The sequence below is a fragment of the Orbicella faveolata genome, unplaced genomic scaffold, assembly GCF_042242905.1.
Source record: "Orbicella faveolata isolate gen_17 unplaced genomic scaffold, um_ofav_v1 contig_35, whole genome shotgun sequence".
NCBI classification, from domain to species: Eukaryota; Metazoa; Cnidaria; class Anthozoa; order Scleractinia; family Merulinidae; genus Orbicella; species Orbicella faveolata.
In genome coordinates this window covers 1,607,780-1,628,391 of record NW_028301564.1, presented here as the reverse complement: position 1 = coordinate 1,628,391, position 20,612 = coordinate 1,607,780, and the positions used below count along the sequence as shown (strand labels likewise).

Here is a 20,612-nt window from a genome sequence, read left to right as displayed (position 1 = left end):
TTGAGAAAGTAGAGGAAGAAATAATGTTGTTGTTTTTTCCTTTTTTATTCCAAAACACCTCTCTGACTTTGGAAACAGCTGCTTCAATTATTCAATAACCCAAGACTGTGTGGGCCTAAAATTGTGGCAACTCCAATCAAAAGAAAGAGTTGAGAATTGGACATTTACATTTCCGTCAACCACTTTTGACAGTGACAATAAGTGTGCATCTCAGAAATAACGTTGTTTAGTGTTGGTATACGGGAAGCCCGTAGGTAAGAAATAGATATTTTTATTTTTACCCTAGAACGTAAATATTTTAAAGAAATTATTGATTTGTTGTTCGGTTACAATTATCTTCAATTTCTACAGATCTTAAAAAGTTATCTCAAACAAACAGGAACACTACCGCTTATACCTCCACTGGTTTTCCACAAAAAGGTTTTAAAATTTAAATCCCAAAGTGCTCTAGACTCCAGATTAAGATTCCATTTTTTTCAGGAACTACAGCTTGTTGGTCGAGTTTTTTCGTGAAACGGGAAATTATTGTTTACTTTTTCAATTGATTTCCGCCTGACTTTATCGTTTCTTAGCCAATTTTTTGCTGATTTTAGTTTTAATCTTTTAAAACGTTCATTGTTAGATTTGCTGTGGATAAATGTCTTATCTGGGACATTTGCTCCCAACGTACCTGGCGATGCACGTTTAATTTACCCTTCTTTCAATCAAACTTTTTGATCTTCTGTTTTCTGATTCAACTTTCCGTTGTCTATTGAAAAACACATGACCTCAACTGGCTTACAGTCTTAAAAATCCCTAGCTTCTCAACTTCGTTAACTGCATCGCACGTTGACATAAACCCATCAATCCGTTTTCTTCTCGTTTACAATGGACGCCTAATTCACCTGTGTACGCCATTTTCAGTGTTCCTCCTTTAATATCCAGTTCTTTCTTGATCAAGCACAATCAAGTGACAATCCGGCAGAGCAAAGTATTTGTACCGTCTCGGAAGGGTTAATTAAACGAGGGATATTAATGAAAAAGCGCGCTGTCATAAACTCAAATCAGTTCAGCGAAAAGTTAAGTATTCATAGGTACCTATCTACTTCACGACAGCCGAGAATGCCACATCGCGGAAACGTTTAATTGAAGTTGCTTCAATAATATTTCTCTTCTCCGCTCAGCCTTAATTGCGTTAACTGTTAGTCGAAAGCATTTATTGTTTAAAACCCATGTTGAACGGGCTAAACTTTCTTTTGGTTAGGATTCTGTATTTAATATTTTCCTTTCTTTGGTAAACTCCGGTAAGACAACAATTGAACATTTGCATTCAACTTACACGAGGAGATCGACAAAGAAAGTTATTCAAAAAAAAACTGAAGTCTTTGTGCTATTCTTTTGCACTTGACATCGCGACAATTCGACGGATAAACTGAGTCATCAAATATCATTCCTTTTCATAACACAGTCGACGCAAAGCAAACAGTGGTTTTCTTTCGTTTAATTTCGCTTTGCAAATGATATTATCAGCTGAAAATCCCCGATGATTTAGCTCTCTAGTTCATTGTCATTATGGGGGATAATGCAGTGACAGCGCTTTATCTTTCATGAAAAAGAAAAGCCTAAAATGAACGTCTCTTCAGTTAGTTATGGTTATGAATCTACGCCACAATGTCGTCATGGTCGGCAAAAGACGCCGTGGCTATAGTTCAAATTGTTTGGGCTGATTCCGCGAAATTGCGATTTAAGAATTCTAATTCCGGTCATATTTTGTTTTAAAGGTTTATGCAATTTAGTGCGATATGTATGAGGCTATTGTTTTTCAAACCTCATATAGAGCTGAGACATTTTATTGCTTGTAGATGTGTTTATTTATAGTTTTCGTTTTCCTTAATGTTCAACATCGTAAGAAATAAATACATTTGGGGTCCTTCTGATTGAGTCATTTTTCATGTCAAATAGCCCCGGGCCCTGTCACATCACTTAAGCTATGGGCAATTCTAAGTTTCCCTCTGGAGCAGTCGACTGGCGCAAGGCTATTGACAATTTGAACACAATTTGAATTACTCAATGGAGAAAATTGCTTCCCGCCTAATAAATTTCTGAAAAAAATGAGTGGCTCAGTTAAAAGTGTTTCTGAAAAAGCGAAATCGCAACCGATAACGGCGCTAAGTTTTAACTGAAACGAATGATTAAGGAAAGGCCTTGCTTTTTGATTTATTCGCTTTCTTTTTTAAACGATTCTTTCTAAAAGATAAGTTGTCTTTCCTGCAATTTCGTGCCAAAGGGGGGTTGGCAATTAACTGACATTGTTTGGCGATTTTTTGGCTATCGCTTTTATCAGAATTCAGGTTATGATCAAAATTGCGAAGATCACGGCCGAGCGAACAGGTGGACTCATTATGTATGCTGATTAGGTTTGTGACATAAACGTCATTAAAGTCAGCACATTCGACGTATTCGCTCAGCGACGCGCACTAAAAACGAGCGGAACCGCAACAAGTTCCGCTGTTGACAATTTTCGAACTCCTTTTACAATATAAAAAGAGCTTAACGTTCACTGACAAGCTATTCAAACTTCGCTGACGCTTTTTGTCCATTTCAGCGTGTTCACAACAGAGACGGACCGATAATACGGTGAATAAAAGGTAGTTATCTCATCCGCTACGCTTGGCTTGTGCGATTTAGCGTGATATTAGCCAATATTCTGCCGGACAGCGTGAGCTGTCAAATGCAATGAATTGCTGCCCATTTAGGGTCAAAATGATTCGTCCATGATGTTTTCCTAAAGCTTCCTGAAGCTACACAACCGGTGCTAAAGTTGGACACTTATTTAATGTCCAAGAAATTTGTTTTTCAGCCAATTACATAAATAACGGAGATACCACAGGAGTTCCGTCAAAATAAACCACTCATATTTCTGACTAGATCTGTCGATCAGCCTCGCCTTGAATGTGTGAGTAGCGACAGAATAAAACTGTTACAATCCCTTTTGAATTTTATCGGGAATCAAAACTATTATTTTTGTTGTTGTTGTTTTTCTGCAGAACGTGTAGCTGGAAAACAAAAGACTATTACAAGATCCAAAGAACTATCACCGCTAGAAAAGGTATGTAATACGCGCTTTTTTTTTAAGGAATCAATAAAATGATAAGTGAACGAAAAGATCCTCGATGCTTCAATGCTCGCTCGCAAATAAGGACTATGTTTGTTCCATTTTTCAATATCCGACTCTGTTTTGTCCTCAAAAAGCGACTGAAAAATTGAGTATAAGCAATGTGCCGATCGCTGTCTGACGGGAGCATAGCTTATGAAACGGCATACACAATTAGATTTGCGTTCGTCAAAGGCTACCGAAACAATCGTCTTCGGTACTGTGTTGGAACAAGAAGGAAAACAACGAAAAAAGGGAGTAAAACAAAATAAACACGTCTATTATGTGAAACAATTCTATACCAGATAGAACCTTTTATATACTTAAAGAATTAAGGCTGTCTGAGGCAAGAATTACATCCTTTAATATTGTCTTTACTCGGTGCATGTATTATTCAAAGAATATTAGCGCCGCTTGGCTGTTTTCAAATTAAAAGAAAGAAAATCCATCAAAAGACGTGCAGTTTAACATTAGTTTCAAGAGCAGCACATCGTTTATTAGCAACAAAGGATCGCACGCGCTCGCCTTTAGATCTGACAGTGCTGAAATAAAATTTCAGTTTCTTGGAAGCGGAATCGGAAGCGAGGCATATAAATTTAGCCCACTTTGGTGAACTCATCAGGCTTCGCCGCCAGTTAATTTACATTTTCGTTGTTTGGCGCGGAAAGCCTTCACACAATCCTATCGTCTTCTCCCACGCATTTTCAGCTAGTACCGCTGCAAACCTTTTGACGCCATACTCGTCTTTGCGTTTTTACGTTTCAACACATCAAGCCTTTTCTTAATTAAGGACCAATTGCCGTAAACTTCGCAACTTCACATACATCATTTATTAGCCCCTCAACGTGTTCAAAATCAGCTGCCTCTACGACTTACAACAGGGCTTCAACACTTTTTTCTTCTCGAACACACGGATGTATTTCAATTCTTTTTATTTATTTACATATATAATTTTTTCCTTGATAATGGAAAGCCCGATTGGGACAAATAAAGTATGTGTGTATATATAATACATAATGTTTTTTATGCTTAGGAGTAAAACCAAGTAAAATCTTGCTGATATAATGAAAACTAGACAAAACAACCTAACTACCGAAAATCTATGAACAACGATCACATCACGAAACCAAAAGACCAGAAATAGGCCGGTTTATGATAATACAAAAACGAATTTATCACAAATTTAGCCCCTTAGAACGATACAGTTGGTTTAATTGAAATAGATTCTTTGTTAATCGAAAGTATAGAAAACGTGTAGGCCTGAAAACAAGAGAAAATAGCGCATGCGTACGCGAGAAACAAGCGCGTGAAGACAGTGAATTAAAATCTCAAACAGTTGATCGTCTGTTATTTCCTTCCTCGCGATTTTAAAGCCTTTAAGCTGTGTTCAAGCGAATTTAAGTATACGTGACAAGCAGAAGTTAAAAGTCGCCAAAATATGGTTTAAAAGCTCTGTAACAGGAAATATAATAGATTAATGAGATTACGTGAGTGCCGCGCTATCTAATTAGCAAAATCTTGCCAAGCATTAATCTTCATTCGCCATTTCGTCATGCACTCTATTTCTTGCCTAATGGCGTCATTTACGTTCGCAAGGGTTTTGCTTTTACGGATTAATTGGCTTTGAGTCTTTTAGAGTCCCTCAGACGTTTGCAATAGCATGTAATTGACACGATCGTGTGGCGAGTTGCTAAAAGGTTAAGGCACGCGAAATTTCACAGGCCCAAGATTGGCAAACTTCCCGAGAAATTTAACGCTCGTAAAAAGCTGGACGAAGAACGATAAAGTTTTCACCTCGCGATCGAACAATTGACGAGTGTTTAGAACTTCTGACAAATTATACATGATTGTGTTTATTTAAGTGGACTCCTGAGGGTAAATAAATAAAGGACTTTATCACATCTTAGAAAAAAACAAGGGATCTGACAGCATGAGTGAATGTCATGTCATACATGACCTGTGGTTGAACCAAATCTACTATCCTTGCTTGATGTACTAAGCCCAGGGGTAACTCCCATATGAAAAGGTCGGGGATGCTCGGCGGAAAATATGAATTAAACCCCTAAAGGAGATCAACCTGGGTGTGGCTAGAGCTTTATCTGACCCCTGAAAGATACCACTTAAAACGAAATAGCTGGATTACCAGCCGCTGCTTAGGAAAGGAGCCTGCGCCAGTAGATCGGACTCGAGAGACCCGCAGAAATCGAGCCAAAAACCGAAAATAGGAGCATTTCTTTTATTGTACATACATACATTTTATTTTTGTTTTCAAATTAAAATTACAATTATAACATGCCCGCGGATAGCTGAGCTAATCTAGGCGGGTCCTGTTTACGCGAATTATTAATATACAACTAGGTACAACTAAATACAACTGAAGGTAGCAAGAGAAATAAAGAGACTAAAATTGACAACAATGACTAGAGACAACTAATAAACTAACGGTATTACAAATAATAATTAACAACAGTTACGACGAGAGACTACAGAGACACTAAAGCGAAATTATTGAATATTAATTATTAGAATTAAATATCAGAATCCTTGAGTTATAACGGCCTAAGCAAGCATCCCCGACCTTTTCATATGGGAGACCCCACAGGCACCAAGTAAACTTGGTTCAACAGCAAATCATGTATGGCTTATTATATCTGACTTTCACCCAAAGGAAAGGTAGGAAATGCAGGAGAGAGGGAGAGGGCAGTTCTATAACAGCACAAAAGCTGAAAATAAGCATCGACCCACCTTTTACCTCTCTTTTGATTAGCCGGGGCACGTCTTCGTCACAAAGAAAATGGTTTGAAGCAAGCAGTATTCGCAATTCGCCCCCCCCCCCCCCACCCCTCGGGGGGGAGGGGGTACTCCTTATAACAGCCTATACGGGGAGGCACTGTCCGAAAGGGGTTGCCTTTTTCAGGCTTCAGGTGTATAATTAAAAGGATAGGGATTTCACAAGTTCAGGAATATGGTAGGGTAGGAAAATCTGTCATTTAGGTATAATGTAAACAGGAACTGAAAAAATTACACTTGCTCTTTGTTTAACATCTCTACTGGTTTTGCTTGTTGTTCTCCTGTAGTATTGTTCATTGACTTCTTCCCAAGGGTTTAGAAAAGGAATTGAGTGTCCTTAAGTAGGTCCGAGAGGTACCAAGCGGCCAGCAGTTCCCGTAGTTCGTCAGAGTTGTATTTCTGAAAAGATCAAACGGTTTTTAATGACTGAGGTTTCGACAACCTCATGGGAACTTATCTTCTTTCACAAAAACCCGACTCTGAAGATGACTTTCGCTCAGCCGATTGTCGAGACGTCAGTCTTGTTTGAACGTTGTTTGTCTTATTTTTGCCATTGATAAATATATTTACAATGAAAATATCAGTCTATAAGGCAAGGAAGTCCAGGGAAGCCAATACCGCAGTTCTTTCCAGAACAAATCTCACCGAAACCATCACTACAGTAATTCATAGACCTTTACTCTCTCCCCAGCAAATACCTGCCCTACAAATTATATTCTTCTCGTGCGCATGACTAAAAGCATTCAGCTCAAATCGTATACAGAGGCCGTTGCCGAGGGGCGGCCGCGTTATGGAGAGATAGGGGTGTTTCCCGGGATGGAGCTACTCTCTTATATGGTATGTGCGGTCCCAAAGGGCATGGTTTTTCAGCCATTTTGGTCAGAAATAGGGTATCGATTTTGGCCATTTTGGTCTCAAATACATTTAGGGTATGGTTTTTGCAGTCAAGTCTTGAATTGGATATGCTTTTTAGTAGAAGCCACTTTTTTCATCATTATCGATAAGACCATCAACAAAAGCCCTTCACAATGCCTTTAACATGGGTCTGAACTAGAGAACTAATTGTAGGACAGGCCTGAAACTGGGTATTGATATAAGGGTCTTAAATAGGGTATCGAATTTTTGGGCAAGCCATAAATAGGGTAGTGAAAATAGCATACTTTGGTCTTAAATAGGATAAGAGTTTTGGGACGCGGGCCGCATGCCCCAACCCAATTTTTCTGGGAGTACCCCTGGACCTGTTTTTATCGGGTGGCCAGGGTGCAACATTTTATCTTTAAAAAAATAAAAAATGCTTAATGTAGCATGTAAATACGTAACACAATCAAAACGTATCAATAAAATCGAAACCGAACAGAAACAGAGACTAACGACGCGCGGTTCGGATCAAGTTCGTAACCTTTTACAATAAAAAATTGGGTTTTGTATATACACCATTCGTCAGTCGTTGATTAAAATCCGCCATCGAGAGGTTGCCGTTGTAGAGAGGTTAAAAATAATAGTGAATGTTCAGACCCGGTCCCTTTGGACAAAAAAGTGGCCTTTGTAGAGCGGTGACCGCTGTAGTGCGGTGACCGCTGTAGAGCAGTGGCCCTGTCGAGCGATGGCCACTGTTGGGCGGTGGCAGCTGTAGAGCGGTGGCCGCTGTAGAGCGGTGGCCGCTGTAGAGCGGTGGCAGCTGTAGAGTGGTGGCCGCTGTAGAGCGGTGGCCACTGTAAAGAGGTGGCCGCTGTGGAAAGGTGGCCGCTGTGGAGAGGTGGCCGCTGTGGAGAGATGGCCGCTGTAAAAGAGGCCGATGTAGGAAGGTGGCCATTGTTAAATACTAAATGTTTTATAGCAGGACCTCAAAATAAGAACCGCTAAGCATTGAGTGCTTATTTACCAGACCTCTTCACTCGCACCCTCAGCCAAAAAAAAAAGCTGGAACCATACATTTTCATCACAATTTGTTCACACGGTGTTTCTACGGAACCCGAATAAAAGGAAATATGATATCTTGGTGTGATATACAGATAAAAAGAAAAAAAAAGAGATTATTATGGTGGAATGACAGAAAGCGAGACGGGAGAGTGGTGCGGGATGACTATACTTATAATCCGTCAAATATTTTTGTTGGCGCGCGATTGGTCTAAACGCATCACATGACTGAATATGCCCCAGCTAAAACTGGGGAATATCCGAGTAATATTCTACAATTTTCAAAACTGCGTGTGTTGCGAAAATATTTCAAGGTTTATAAACACAATAGCCCCCATTTGGTGCTAAAATATGCTCGGATATTTGTCCTTGGGCATTACCTGTTCCTCAAATCTCACAGTTTTCCTCGAACTACGCTCTCTGTCGCGCGCGCGCACATTAAGACACTCCCAGAGATAACTGTATTGAATGTTCTTTTCTTTTCTTAGATGCCACAGAAACTACGGAGTATAACGATCATAGCAATGATATTTTGCACACTTGTACCGTTCATTAACGCGCTCCCACAGCCTCCAATGACAGAATTCAATAACTGCTTGATAAAATGCCGAACTTGCCTTCTCCATTGTTCCTTTCAAGAAGAAGTTCGACCAGACGACATGCCCAACTGCCTTGAAGACCTACGTGCCTGTCAACAAGGTTGCAGATTGAATCCGTCTACAGACAAACCATGCCGCCAGTAACAATGAAAATAATATGTGTATATATAGTAATAATAATTGGGTCAGGAAGTGTATTCTGGTGTGAAAAAGTAATAGTATTTAATAAGCTGTATTTAGGTAACTGGTTAAGTAGAAATAATAAACAAATCACCTAGCAACGACGTGAAACAACAAATGGCTTATTGGAGCTTTAATTAGGGCTCCAAGTTCCAGCATCTTGTCTATACATACTATACCTGTAGTTATGGAACGCTTTCGAGTGGTATTTCACGGAATATCCCACGAGTCACTTGTAGTTTCTACGTGTGTAAAAGGCTCCTGTGTATACCAAGAAAATACAAGTGACAGGTGGGAAATATTCCATGGTATTGCACGAGAGAGCATTGCATAACTGTCTTATACCACGCCATAGAAAATACAGAGGGGAACACAATCTATGCGACATACGCGCGGTGCATGATGGGAATGTTGGATGAAACACCGTCGAACACACAATGGATTTCCTGTATTCTGATTGGCTCTAATTTCTATGACATGGTATAACATCATATATACATGTCAAGAATATTTGATATGAGAAAAAAGGCACAGATCGGATTGTGCGACATCGCGCCTTCCAAATCGCTTTGCTTGGTTCTCGTGTATACATCCGCGGATCGAGTCCTCAGCTCACCTCACTTCCAAAGGTTAGATCGTATTTAAAATCATTGCACCCGTCCCTGTAAGGTCAATTGTATGTTACCACGTTTCTGCATTGACTTTTCGCTTGCAGAACTTATTTGTAGCCTTCCCTTTCCCATCTTCGTCTTCACTGGGCGTCCACCGAAAAAATAAGTCAATGTACCCAATGTTAAGGCATTTCCCTTTTGCATTGGGTTTGAAAATGAGATGATTCTTTGTCATTGAGATGGTGTGATAAGGTGCACATAAATCAGCTGATACTATAGCAACGGTCCCAGAATCCATGGCACATTCTAGTTCTTTCCAAACCATATGCTGGTACTTCGCCCCCTTTCCATGCCCTTGCAAGCCACGCTGCCACTTTTTAGCAAATTCCACATTTTCAGGCGAAGCACTGTTCAATTATTAATAAAGGTTTCCTAAATGTTCCACGTTTGCCATACGATGTAACATTCCACATCTGCTTCACTCGATAATTAAGGTTTTCAATCAAGCCACGCCGCCACTTTTTAGCAAATTCCACATTTTCTTGCGAAGCACTGTTCAATTAAAGGTTTCTTAAATGTTCCACGTTTGCCATACGATGTAAAATTCCACAGTTGCTTCATTCGATAATTAGGGTTTTCAGTCAAATAGGAGGCGTTTGAAATCGCCTCCAATGAGGTTCATGTCTTCTCCCTTCCTGTTTCCTCCTGGCTCCTCCTCCTCCTCTTCATGCCGCTTCCAATCAAGAGATGACTGCGGAAAGTTGAAGAAACTAAAGATCAGCAAAGAAGTCATTTGCCGTGTTGTCCACGGCATTGTCCCTCTTTTTACTTCCAGGATCCACATGGAGTGTCTTAAGATGACTCACGTCCCAAAACTTGATGCTCTGATCATGTGAACAACTCGCCAGGATGTCTCCATCACGTGAGAGGCGCATTCTCTCTACTGGAAAATCGTCGTGTTCTCCAACGGTACCAACAAAACGGTTTGGTAGAATATGAACAGCTCTGATGATATTAAAGAGGTGAACTTCAAATTAACAACTCACTCTGGAAACTAGACATTTTGAAAAAAAAAAACCACAACAACAACAACTAGCGGCCGGTCTAGGCCGAGAGTGTCTGCGCAAGCACGCATGGCCAGGGTCAAGTTAGCCTGCGAGGTCAGGCTCTCGCGAGAGAGAAGCATCCGACCCCACCCCAACGTCCTTTGTTCCGCAACGCGCGTCGTTCATAAACTTTCTCGCGCGCCAAAGCGAAAAGCTATAGCAGCGCTTAACTGCGAAACTCAAACACTAGAGCCTGCTTGCGGGCTGGAACCAAGTACAAATCGAGAACAAATGTACAGCATTGTCTCCATCCCTCATTTTTAACGTTATGTTGTTCTGCTATCTCCTTTCGACTTAAAACTCAACATGAAATCATCAGATGGCATTCTGATTCACTCATAGCGATCCATACCGTTTATCACCTAGCCTGCGAACGGGCTCGCGTGTGCTGCGGCACGAGCAAAAGCAAAGACGCGAGAAAAGAGTCCGGGCCAGTGAGGCGAGCCGGTAAGGGCCCTTTTCGCCGGCTTGCTTCGTTCACCGATTCGTCTCTCGCAGATTCACCTTTACTCGTGCCGCAGTGTGATGTCACACAACATAAATACTTGTGTGGATACTCTCGACCCAGCCCATCACTCTTCCGAACAAAGTTATGGAAATACACAGTCATGTACATAAACATGCAAGTACGAGAAGTTTGTGAAAGCAGGGCATACATGTACCTGATAATTCCGTCCATTGAGCCTGTACAGACAACGTTCTCACTGACAGCCACACAAGAGTCAATGGACAGTGGATGGCCTGGAAAACGATCACTGATGTCTCCCCACTCCCCCCAAGAGAACAGGTTTAAAATGCCGTCACCAGTTCCACACACCACTTTACGTCCACCCTATAAACAACAGTAATGAGCAGTCAGGAAAGGAAAGTTAAGGCCAGGCAGGCCCATTCCAGTTATAGGGTTTAGAGGCACCGTGGATGGGATGCTAGTCAATAAGCAGTAACCCCCCTGTCCTCCTTCTCCCTCCTTCCCACGGTTGTCTCGACAACAGTAAGGCATGGTGGCCTCATGGTTATTGTGCTCAACTTTGCTGGATCAAGTACATCAGGTTTGCGCCCTGGCCAGGGTCATCGTGTTGTCTCCTTGGATATTTTGAGTCACAGTCCCTCTCCCCCATTCTCGTCCCCAGAGGCCACGCTCCCTTTGGTCAGCACCAAGAATCACGGCCTCTGGCCCAACCCGATTTTTCTGAGCACGCGCAGATTAATCGCTCCGTATTCTCAGGCAATCAGATTTGTCCGACTTGACGAGAAATCCGTGAATCGCGGACTTCCAGTGCTGGACCAGCCCAGAGGTCGCGATTCTGGGTGCTGACCAGAAGGAGCGCGGCCTCTGGAGACGAGAATGCCTCTCTCCAAGCACGTGCATAAATGGGTATTGAATTGAATATTGGGATTCACGCTGTAATGGCCTACATGTTGCATTCCATCAGCGCTTTGAGTACTTTCTACACTGTAGTCGGCGTCGACAAAATCTGGATCGGACCGGACCGGACCGGATCACGGATCGGATCATGGACCGGATCACGGATCGGATCACGGATCGGATCACGGATCGGATCACGGATCGGATCACGGACCGGATCACGGATCGGATCAAGGAAAAAAAATTCAAAATTTCGTTGAGCAAATTGCACTAGAGTGACTACTGTCAGCAGAAAGTTTTATTTAATTCAGGTGTGATATTCCTTTATCATTTTATAATATCAAGCCAACTGGGAGCTGGTCACAGATGAATTTTTTTCAGGCTGTTGGGTTTTGATTGCGATGATCAATCATGTCTTCATATCTTTCTCCGCAGTTCAGATAAATGATATTTCGTATATTCACTTGCATCAAAGGTAAACTGTCATAAAACGAGTCAGTATGGTAATAATAGGACGAACGTATGAATAGAAACACAAAAACTAAAAACACTAACAAATTAAACACCTGATGATTTCAAACAATTTCCGTTTTTGAGACAAGTCTATACTTTTACAAGATGTGAGTTTGGAATACGATATTTCGCACTGGAATAAAACGAAACAAACCATTTGTATTTCAAGGAAATATAGCTGTTTTACAAAAAATTCTAGGAATGACATCGATAGTGTGAACGATAACGCAACCCGAAAATAAACAACATTTTAGGAGTTACGTCACGAGTTTTAGAGTCATTTTTAGGGTCGTAAAGAGTTGCCTTTAAATAGAATAAAACCTTAAAATGATCGTGTTCTAGGATAGAAAACACTTAAGAGGCAAGAACAAATCAAAACGGAATGAGGATCGTCAAGGATGGCAAAGATTAACGGGGATTGCAAATGATGAACTTGAAAAACTAGGCTAGTTTTTTCAAGATGTGCAAATGTCCTTAAGCTTTCGTACGTAAGTTTTCTCATTAACTGTAACGCCAACTGTAACGCTCACATCTGACACGAAAATGTAGCCGAGAATTAGCCACTAATAACAATTTCAAAAACGAGAATGGGAGGTTCACGTAAGCTTCGAGCCAACTAACGTTCAAATATAACTACATCTGCCTGTTCATTACAATTTAAATTCGTCGTAAAATAGGCGCTTAGTGGCTTTTTAAATGACCTCTTGTCATTCTCTGTAATTAACATGTCATTGCGTCAAATTCGGGATTCTTATTCTCATTTAACATATTTTAGTTTTTCACTTTTCTTTTTTATTTATCATTATCTTATAAACGGTTTGATTTTAGTTTTTGATTTTTTTTCTTTAAAACTTTTTTTTTTCTGTGATCCGATCCGTGATCCGATCCGTGATCCGATCCGTGATCCGGTCCGTGATCCGGTCCGTGATCCGGTCCGTGATCCGGTCCGTGATCCGATCCGTGATCCGATCCGTGATCCGATCCGTGATCCGATCCAGCTTTTGTCGACGCCGCACTGTAGTTGCTTTGTGCCATGGAAACTGAAGCTACTGTAAAATTAATGTCAGCCTGCTGGGCCACTATGCTTGACTTCAGGCTTGACCTTTTACCTTTCAACGTATAAAATAAAGCATTTCGTTTTTGTCAAGCAGATGAGAAGAATAAAATCATCAACTTGAACTCAGGACCTGTCTTGATGTACCACAACACTTTCCCCACTTGTACCCAACAACATATATTACCTTTACCACTGCAACTGAGAGAAGCTCACTTTCCATGTTGTCTGACCGTTGTTCAATCTTTTGACTCCGAATGTTAAATATTGACAAAGTACCATCACCACTGCGGGAAGAAAAAACAATATATCAGAACCCAGTCGAGAATTAAGACTGAGGCAATGTCCATGCTTTAAGTGTCTTGATAGGTATTTAGCGTGTTTATGAGGACTATAAACAACAAAGACGAAATATATGACTGGACAAGTGCCTCGGTTTCAGTGCTGTTTCTAGCTACAGCCCTGTCTTATCAGTAAGGTACCACAGTACAGAAAAACATCACGTGCAAGTGGTGCACATTAATTTTACAAAAATCTTGTTGGTAGAAAAATTAAAGTTTGATCCACAGACCCTTAATGGCCCACTCAACTTAAAAAACAGGACCACATGAAAGTGATGTTAAATATTATGCTTCATTTTGAATAGTTTTACAAAAAAAAACAATTTTATCTACAGACTGAAAATTAAAACCTCCTCGTGTGGCATCACAAACTATGGGGGTGGTGAATGGTCCTTCAAAATCCACGAGTCTTGCAAAATTTTCGTCCAATTTCAGAGGTCTCGCAGTCTGGCCTTCTCACAAAGTCTTGCATTTACCATTCCCAACCCCTAACAATGCTCCATGGACATTTACTCCTCAACCCGGCTTTCATTTGAATGCATGCTCACATCCTAAGGTTTTATGCACCGGTCCAGACTTTATTGTAAGGCAAATCATGCTGTTCTCTTATTGGCTACTACTCACTATCCCATTTTTTTTTGTTTTGTTTTGTATCTAATGTAACGTTATTGCAATAAATTAAAATAAAATAAAAAATAAATAAATAATAAAAAAAATCTATTCTGTATCTGTTCTGTTTTAGTATAAATCTACTAGCGATTCTCTGATTGGCTGTGCTACTCACTATCTATTCTGTGACAGATAATGAGTAGCATAGCAGTGTGCACTTGTTAACAAAATGACGGCCACTTCTTGGCATTTTCAAAGTGTCTGCAAAGAGGATTTAGATATAGTTTTGAATGACTAGTAGATTTATACTAAAACAATTAGATTATTTGCTCTCGATTTCTATATGTGATATTGATGAGGGCGCAGCCCGAGTCAACTATCACACGATAGAAATCTCAAGCTCATAATCTAATTGTTTAGTAGCTGGTGAGCAACCAAGCAGTGTGTGGTTGTTATCAAAATGGCTGCTGCTCTATGCATTTTTGGACGTGTCTGAAAAGAGGATTTAGGCAATTAGATGACATTTTAAATGCCCGGTAGATTTATACTAAAACAATTACTAGATTATTCACTCTGGATTTCTATGCATTATTGCTGAGTAAGGCTATGCCCTCAGCAAAAATCAAACATAGAATCTTAAGCTCATTGATGTCCTAATTGTTAGTTATTGATAACTGATCTGAGTTGAGATTGCATTGTAGACAGTGTACTGGTAAAGTCTGCACACAAGCCAAGCGGCCAATCAGGCCTGAGCTTATCCCGGTTTCCATAGCATGAAGCAGCAAGGAGTATTTTTACTCCCCCCTGGTCGGGATGCTAGTCCATCACAGGGTTACCCCCAGCATTAAGTTAGCCGGTACCCATTTATACACCTGGGTGGAGAGAGGCATTGTGAGAGTAAAGCATCTTGCTCAAGAACACAACACAATGTCCCCAGCCAGGGATGTTTCCATTGTACCTAGTCGCTAGAAGCGTCCGTTTTTCTGCATCACAGGCCATGTCAGAGATAAAGTCTTCATTATCTGCTACTGTCAATACACACGCTGCTTGCCTTGTGTCCCAGAACTGCAAAAAAACAGCAGAAAACACAACTTTACCTACAGTGTGCTTCCAGAAAATATCCATGCCCAGTTCGAAATACAGTCAAACATTTTGAGCGGTAGCAGGTCTCCAACCACAAAAGTTTAAAGGAAAGTCCCAAGTTAAACTACTGTCCGAAGGGGGAGTGTCATGCCAGTTTTCTGGAAGAACACCATTCTGCAATATACTGTACAAGTAGGCTATTTTAAAAGGAAGTCATGTATAGTAATGTTCAACCAAAGATAGTTACATTTAGAACTAGCTAAACAAGTAAATAATAAGATAAAAATAAAAATAAATTACAATATTTTGAGAGGAGGCCACATCAGCCTTAGCCGGGTTTCATGCAGGTCCTCTATCCTGGTCAAATTGGAATTTGGAGATGTTGGCTTCTGTGGAGGGAGGAAAGCCGGAGAACCTGGAGAAAAACTCTCGGAGCAAGGCGAGAACCAACGACAAATGCTACCCACTTGTGGCACCAGGCTGGAATCGAACCTGGGCCACGTTGGTGGGAGGCGAGTGCTCTCACCACTGCACCATCCCTGCTCCCCAAAAATAAACTGCAGTGAGAGTTGAAGCATGAAACAATCTGAAAAAAGGTTAAGTAAGAGAAGCTGAACCTATTATAAGAATATGTTTTTTCAAAAATTTTACATATATCAAAATTATTTACCTTGACACAGCCATTGTCATCACCTGTCACTATAAGGCTGTCAGTTATAACCTTGATGCAGTAAACAGGGGAACTGAAAATCACAGAAATAAAAACACACATTATAATACAGGTAAGTCATGAGTGCACTAAAGTATGCCATTCAATAACACAAACTCTGCTCTATCAATGGTTTTGTGCTTTGTTGCCATCAATCACTTTAGTGGACCTCTCAGGAAACAGAAGTTTACTTCTACATTGAAAAGTCATATCTGTGGCTTGTAATAAATTTATATAAAACGAGTGGGGCCTTTGTTCTGGTAAACAAAAGTGAGCCTTTCATTTATGGTGTATGGTTCATTTATTTAATATCTCTTTGGTGTTTTTCTATCTTAGTAGTAAACTACTATCTTCAGGTTTCCTTAAATTTGAAGGTAAATTTGTACCTGGCTAAAATAATTCAAAAATACAGCGACTGAGCTCCTATGAGTTAGCAGTGCAAAAAGAAAGCAAATGCAAGACACTCAAGTTAGACACTCAAGTGAAAACTGCTGTGATAAAATTTTACTTAAAATTTGCTGTTTTATATGTTTACGTTGTTCTGAACTCCATTTGCTATAGACTATTTTTTCAATCACAAGAGGACAAATTGCATTTGCCTTTAACATAACACAAAATGTACCTGTGTGCTCTATTAATTACATGGGCAACTGCTCCTGAATTCATATCAACAGCCTGCACTGACTTGTCTTTAGATGCTGTAAAAAGGTCTACACAACACAAAAAAAAAAACATTCACCTAATCAGGGCTTTCCTGCTGCAACCAACAGAGAAAATTGGAGGCATTCTGTGGAGGCCTTATGTGCCACGAGGCACAAAGAAGCTAAGTGAAGTGAAGTGAATCAGGGCTTTCATTGACATTAGGGAGTTTAACAAAACCACAACAGCAACGGCAATGGCAACATCGCTAACCAAAAGGTTTAATGAGAAGAACAATGGCTGCGCACATGCATTATAATACTTGGTACATTTCTTTGCCGTCCTCTGCAAAACAACAATGTGAAATTACCAAATTCTGCATTGTCTGGAGAACATGAACCACGATAGGTAATTTGTTAAATTTTTAGTGCTAATTAATCGATGTGTCCTAATTTCAGTTTCGTGATAGCTTTGACAGTGATAAACAAATTAAATGGCTCTGGAGGTTCGTAGGTAAAATATAAACTCATTTTTTTAATCGATGTTGTCCTCAACTTTGCTGTCGGGGTTTCTTAAGCTCCCTACAGCTGTATTTTCAACAGGAGGGCAACTGGTTTTCACAGGTGGGCAAAACTTTTTGAACTGAGCTTCTTTGTAACAAAAACGTGCCTCCAGATGGTCAGACCAGGTGGGCAATATCATCCTCACAATCAGTCAATTTTCACAGTGCCCAGACCTTAAATTGAAACCCCTGTCCAATGATTATGAACAATAAACTACAACTTGGAATATTTACTGTTCAATAACATAATAGTGGGCAAAGGGAAATTTACATTAGAACTAAGTTTTATAACTAGTTGCTACATTTATTTTACAGAGGCCTGAATAAGGAGACAGTCGCTATAAAATATATACAATGCATACAGGGCTAAAAAATACTTAAAACTCCAGCTTGCCCTTTAGACCAGCATCTCTCAAAGGTTGCTTGCCATGGGAAAGTCAGTCCTTTCTTTTTATTAAGTTGGCAGATGACTTACCAGGGCGATTGCCTATCAGACAAGTGAGAATATAAAGTTACTTGCCCAGCAGGAAAAACTACTTGTCCTGGACTTCCAGATCACACTTTTTCCAAGCCCTGTGCATATTAGTGTCAAAGTAAAGGTGACTACTTACACAAGCCATCTGATGAGAAGGACAATGCTCTGCAAGCTTTCTTGTGATGGTGAAGGTCTAGAAGCAGGTGATTCCCTTCAGCAACAGAGTATGAGTGCCTATGATGTTAATAACAAAAAAATAGGTGCCAGCCCTATGAAAAAAATAAGTGACTATCCTAAATTCCTTAACAAGATGGAATGCAATTTAGTCTGATATCATAGGCGTGATTTCAAAATCAAAGGAGGGCACTGATTCCAGACAAAAATTGCATGACACAAAGTTCATTTGCCACTTTATTACATCCATTTTGAAATCACGCATTTGATTTAATTGCCTGAATACAGGATTTTGGTCAGTAGATATACAGTATGTTACTGATCCAGTGGCTTGATTGTTAAAAAAGTTCAAACGTAGATGCTTAAATACACCTCTTTTTTGATGCAAAACAGAAAAAGTTACCATTTAGAGCAAACATACAATGCAGTGCAATTTGTGAATAAATCACACTGACATTCTTGCAATTTTTTTTTTTTAATATGTTTTATTTATAACCTATGACATAACAATACATTACAATACATAACTTACTTACAAGTCATTATAGGAGTACAAAAAAACAAAAGTGAGAACTTACGAAAAAAAAAAAGAGATAAAAGTACAAGAAGAAATAAGTACGAGAAAGAAAATAAGACGGAGAACAGGTTCCTTTTTCTAAACTAATAGAGTTAATATATACAATGGCCAGTAATGTGGCTCCTTTTTTTTTTCGGTTTGTTGTTATATCCATTTTTGATATTCTATTTATTGTTACAACTTTATCTGTTTCTTAGATTTGTGCTTCTCTATTTGAAGTTTACTTGCAAGGATGGCCATGAAAGCTTCCCAGTAGTACTCTTCTTCTTCTTCTCTAAAGGCAGTGTAAATATAGTGTTTTGCAATAATCAAGCAGAGGTTTAAACCAAGTCGACGAGAGAAGCCATTGGTAACACCATATATTATCCTGTTTTCATCAAGAGTCATTGGCTCAGAGTTTTTGGAAATCCACCAGTAAGTAAACTGAGACCAAAAGCTCTTAACTTTCAGACAGGTTGCGAAAAGGTGGATCAGTGTTTGTCTTTCAGAGCATAGGTGACATTTATCGGATTCTTTAAGCGCATCTCTAAAAAGTGTTGCGTTTGTTGGCAGAATGTGATGAATAATTTTAAACTGAAACATGGCAAGTCTGGTGTCCTTGGTGACTTTGAAAGGAAGGCTATAAATGAGTTGTATTGTTTTCTCATTCAGATTTGCTTTTACCATCCTTTTTTCAGCAGTAGGCGTTACAAACTTATTTTTAACAAAGAATTGTGTTGCAATTTGATTGGTTACTTTAAACAAGCCTTGAAATCTTATTGGTTGTTTTGTTTTAGTGCTCCTTTCTCATTGGCTGGGAAAAAATGCGAATTAGAACAAAAAATAGACTGTGTGATTTTTGAATAAATCAGACTGCCCAGAGCCAATAAGATTGCAAGGATCACCAGTGATTTCAAAATGGATACAATAAATAGATTAACATATAGCTTATACTTAAACTATGCACACCCAGACACTACCTGAAATCTTGATATCATAAGTTATTGAATGAGTTGAAAGTTCCATGTATTAAAGTCACAGAAATGCACTAGACAGGGCTGTGCTCTGAAAGCACCACAGGTGACTAACTTTTACCTTTGGGGGACTGGAAAAACTTACTTTTTTCACATAACTTCAGCACTGCATGTGCACCCAGGATTTCATGGTTAAGAACCTTTGCGCTTCTCGTAATTTTTCTTAGACCACAGCGTTGACTACACAACCTGAGTTTTTAATTCCAGTCTTTCCCTTTTTAGATCTTTTAAAATTATGTACTTCTGATGACAGTAGAATATGTGTAAAAATGGACACATGAAGCCGAAATAATATTATTAATATGGCTCATGCTACTTACACAGTCACTCTTCCGTCGATTTCTCCAGCAGCAATAACATCTCTGTTTGGATGAAAGCTCAAGTCAAACACCTGGTTGTTAAAACTGATATCTCCTGGCACGCCATCACTTGTCCCCTATATAAAAACAACATCAAGGTGAAGAGAGTGTTTGTACTAACACTGGTGTAACCTACGCTACAAAGCCTTTTGTGTGCCTCCAGAGAAAGGCTTAGCCAGAAATTCTTCCGGGAAAACCCAGCTAGATTGGTGCCTCGGGGGCTTTAAGGGTGTGTCACCCTCCGTCCTGGTATATTATCATATATGATATTTCTTTCTTGCCAATCAAAACCTACGGTACCGCACGGGACCGCATTTTGTTCAGTTACCTTCGATTGATCCGCCATCTTGTTCTATTCTTTTATGTCCAATATCTGACGGGGAGGGACTTGGGGACAAAGATTCGCGTGAACCTCGCGCGCAGACTCGCGCGTTTTCAAGACTGACGCGTTTTCATTTTCAATCTGGGCAAAGCCCTCTAAAAAGAGCTAGACGTTTTAAAAGTTGTAGCTCGACAAGGTTCTTTTTTTAATGGAACGCAATTGAATTTCCGTGCTTTTGTGTTGTGCGGCATTTAAAATATCGTTTTAAAAGCAAACGACAGATGTTTCTGTTGTTTTACGGCCGCCACGTTGCCTTGGGAACGCCAAATCGCGTGTAAATATATGAATGAATAATTTTTAGATGGATAAAGAACAAACCTCTAGAGAATATCACGTGGTCTGGAATGGGAAAACAAACCGCCCAAGCTAAAGAGGTCCATTCACACATAGACCGTGAAGGCCTGGGAGAGAACCATACAG

At 39.9% G+C, this 20,612-nt stretch overlaps 1 protein-coding gene and 1 long non-coding RNA gene across 4 annotated transcripts; one reads left to right on the top strand and one right to left on the bottom strand.

The window, feature by feature from the left end:
- Nucleotides 1–9: 9 nt before the first annotated feature.
- LOC110044157 (uncharacterized) lies at nt 10–8,720 on the top strand. Of its 3 annotated transcripts, none has more exons than XR_002296083.2 (3): nt 10–254; nt 3,027–3,088; nt 8,329–8,720. It is a non-coding gene; the product is annotated as an uncharacterized LOC110044157 (long non-coding RNA). The 3 variants fall into 3 exon arrangements; XR_002296082.2 differs by lacking the exon at nt 10–254 and adding an exon at nt 2,417–2,627; XR_002296081.2 differs by lacking the exon at nt 10–254 and adding an exon at nt 2,719–2,935.
- On the bottom strand, nt 8,637–20,185 carry LOC110044156 (WD repeat-containing protein 55-like). Its single transcript, XM_089273076.1, has 9 exons — nt 20,139–20,185; nt 19,772–19,887; nt 17,824–17,921; nt 16,634–16,721; nt 15,973–16,045; nt 15,178–15,284; nt 13,457–13,556; nt 10,999–11,168; nt 8,637–10,235 (listed from the first exon to the last, which is right to left on the bottom strand). The coding sequence occupies exons 1-9, from the start codon at nt 20,154–20,156 to the stop codon at nt 10,001–10,003; spliced, it is 1,005 nt and encodes a 334-aa protein (XP_089129202.1). The 5' UTR covers nt 20,157–20,185; the 3' UTR covers nt 8,637–10,000.
- Between the last annotated feature and the right edge of the window lie 427 nt (nt 20,186–20,612).

What these genes read in the sequence shown, in the direction of transcription:
- LOC110044156 (XM_089273076.1), bottom strand. An exon ending in ATCGACGGAAGAGTGACTGT is followed by an intron (nt 17,922 to 19,771) that starts GTAAGTAGCATG and finishes TTAACATCATAG; the next exon opens with GCACTCATACTCTGTTGCTG. An exon ending in CTTCTCATCAGATGGCTTGT is followed by an intron (nt 16,722 to 17,823) that starts GTAAGTAGTCAC and finishes TGTGTTGTGTAG; the next exon opens with ACCTTTTTACAGCATCTAAA.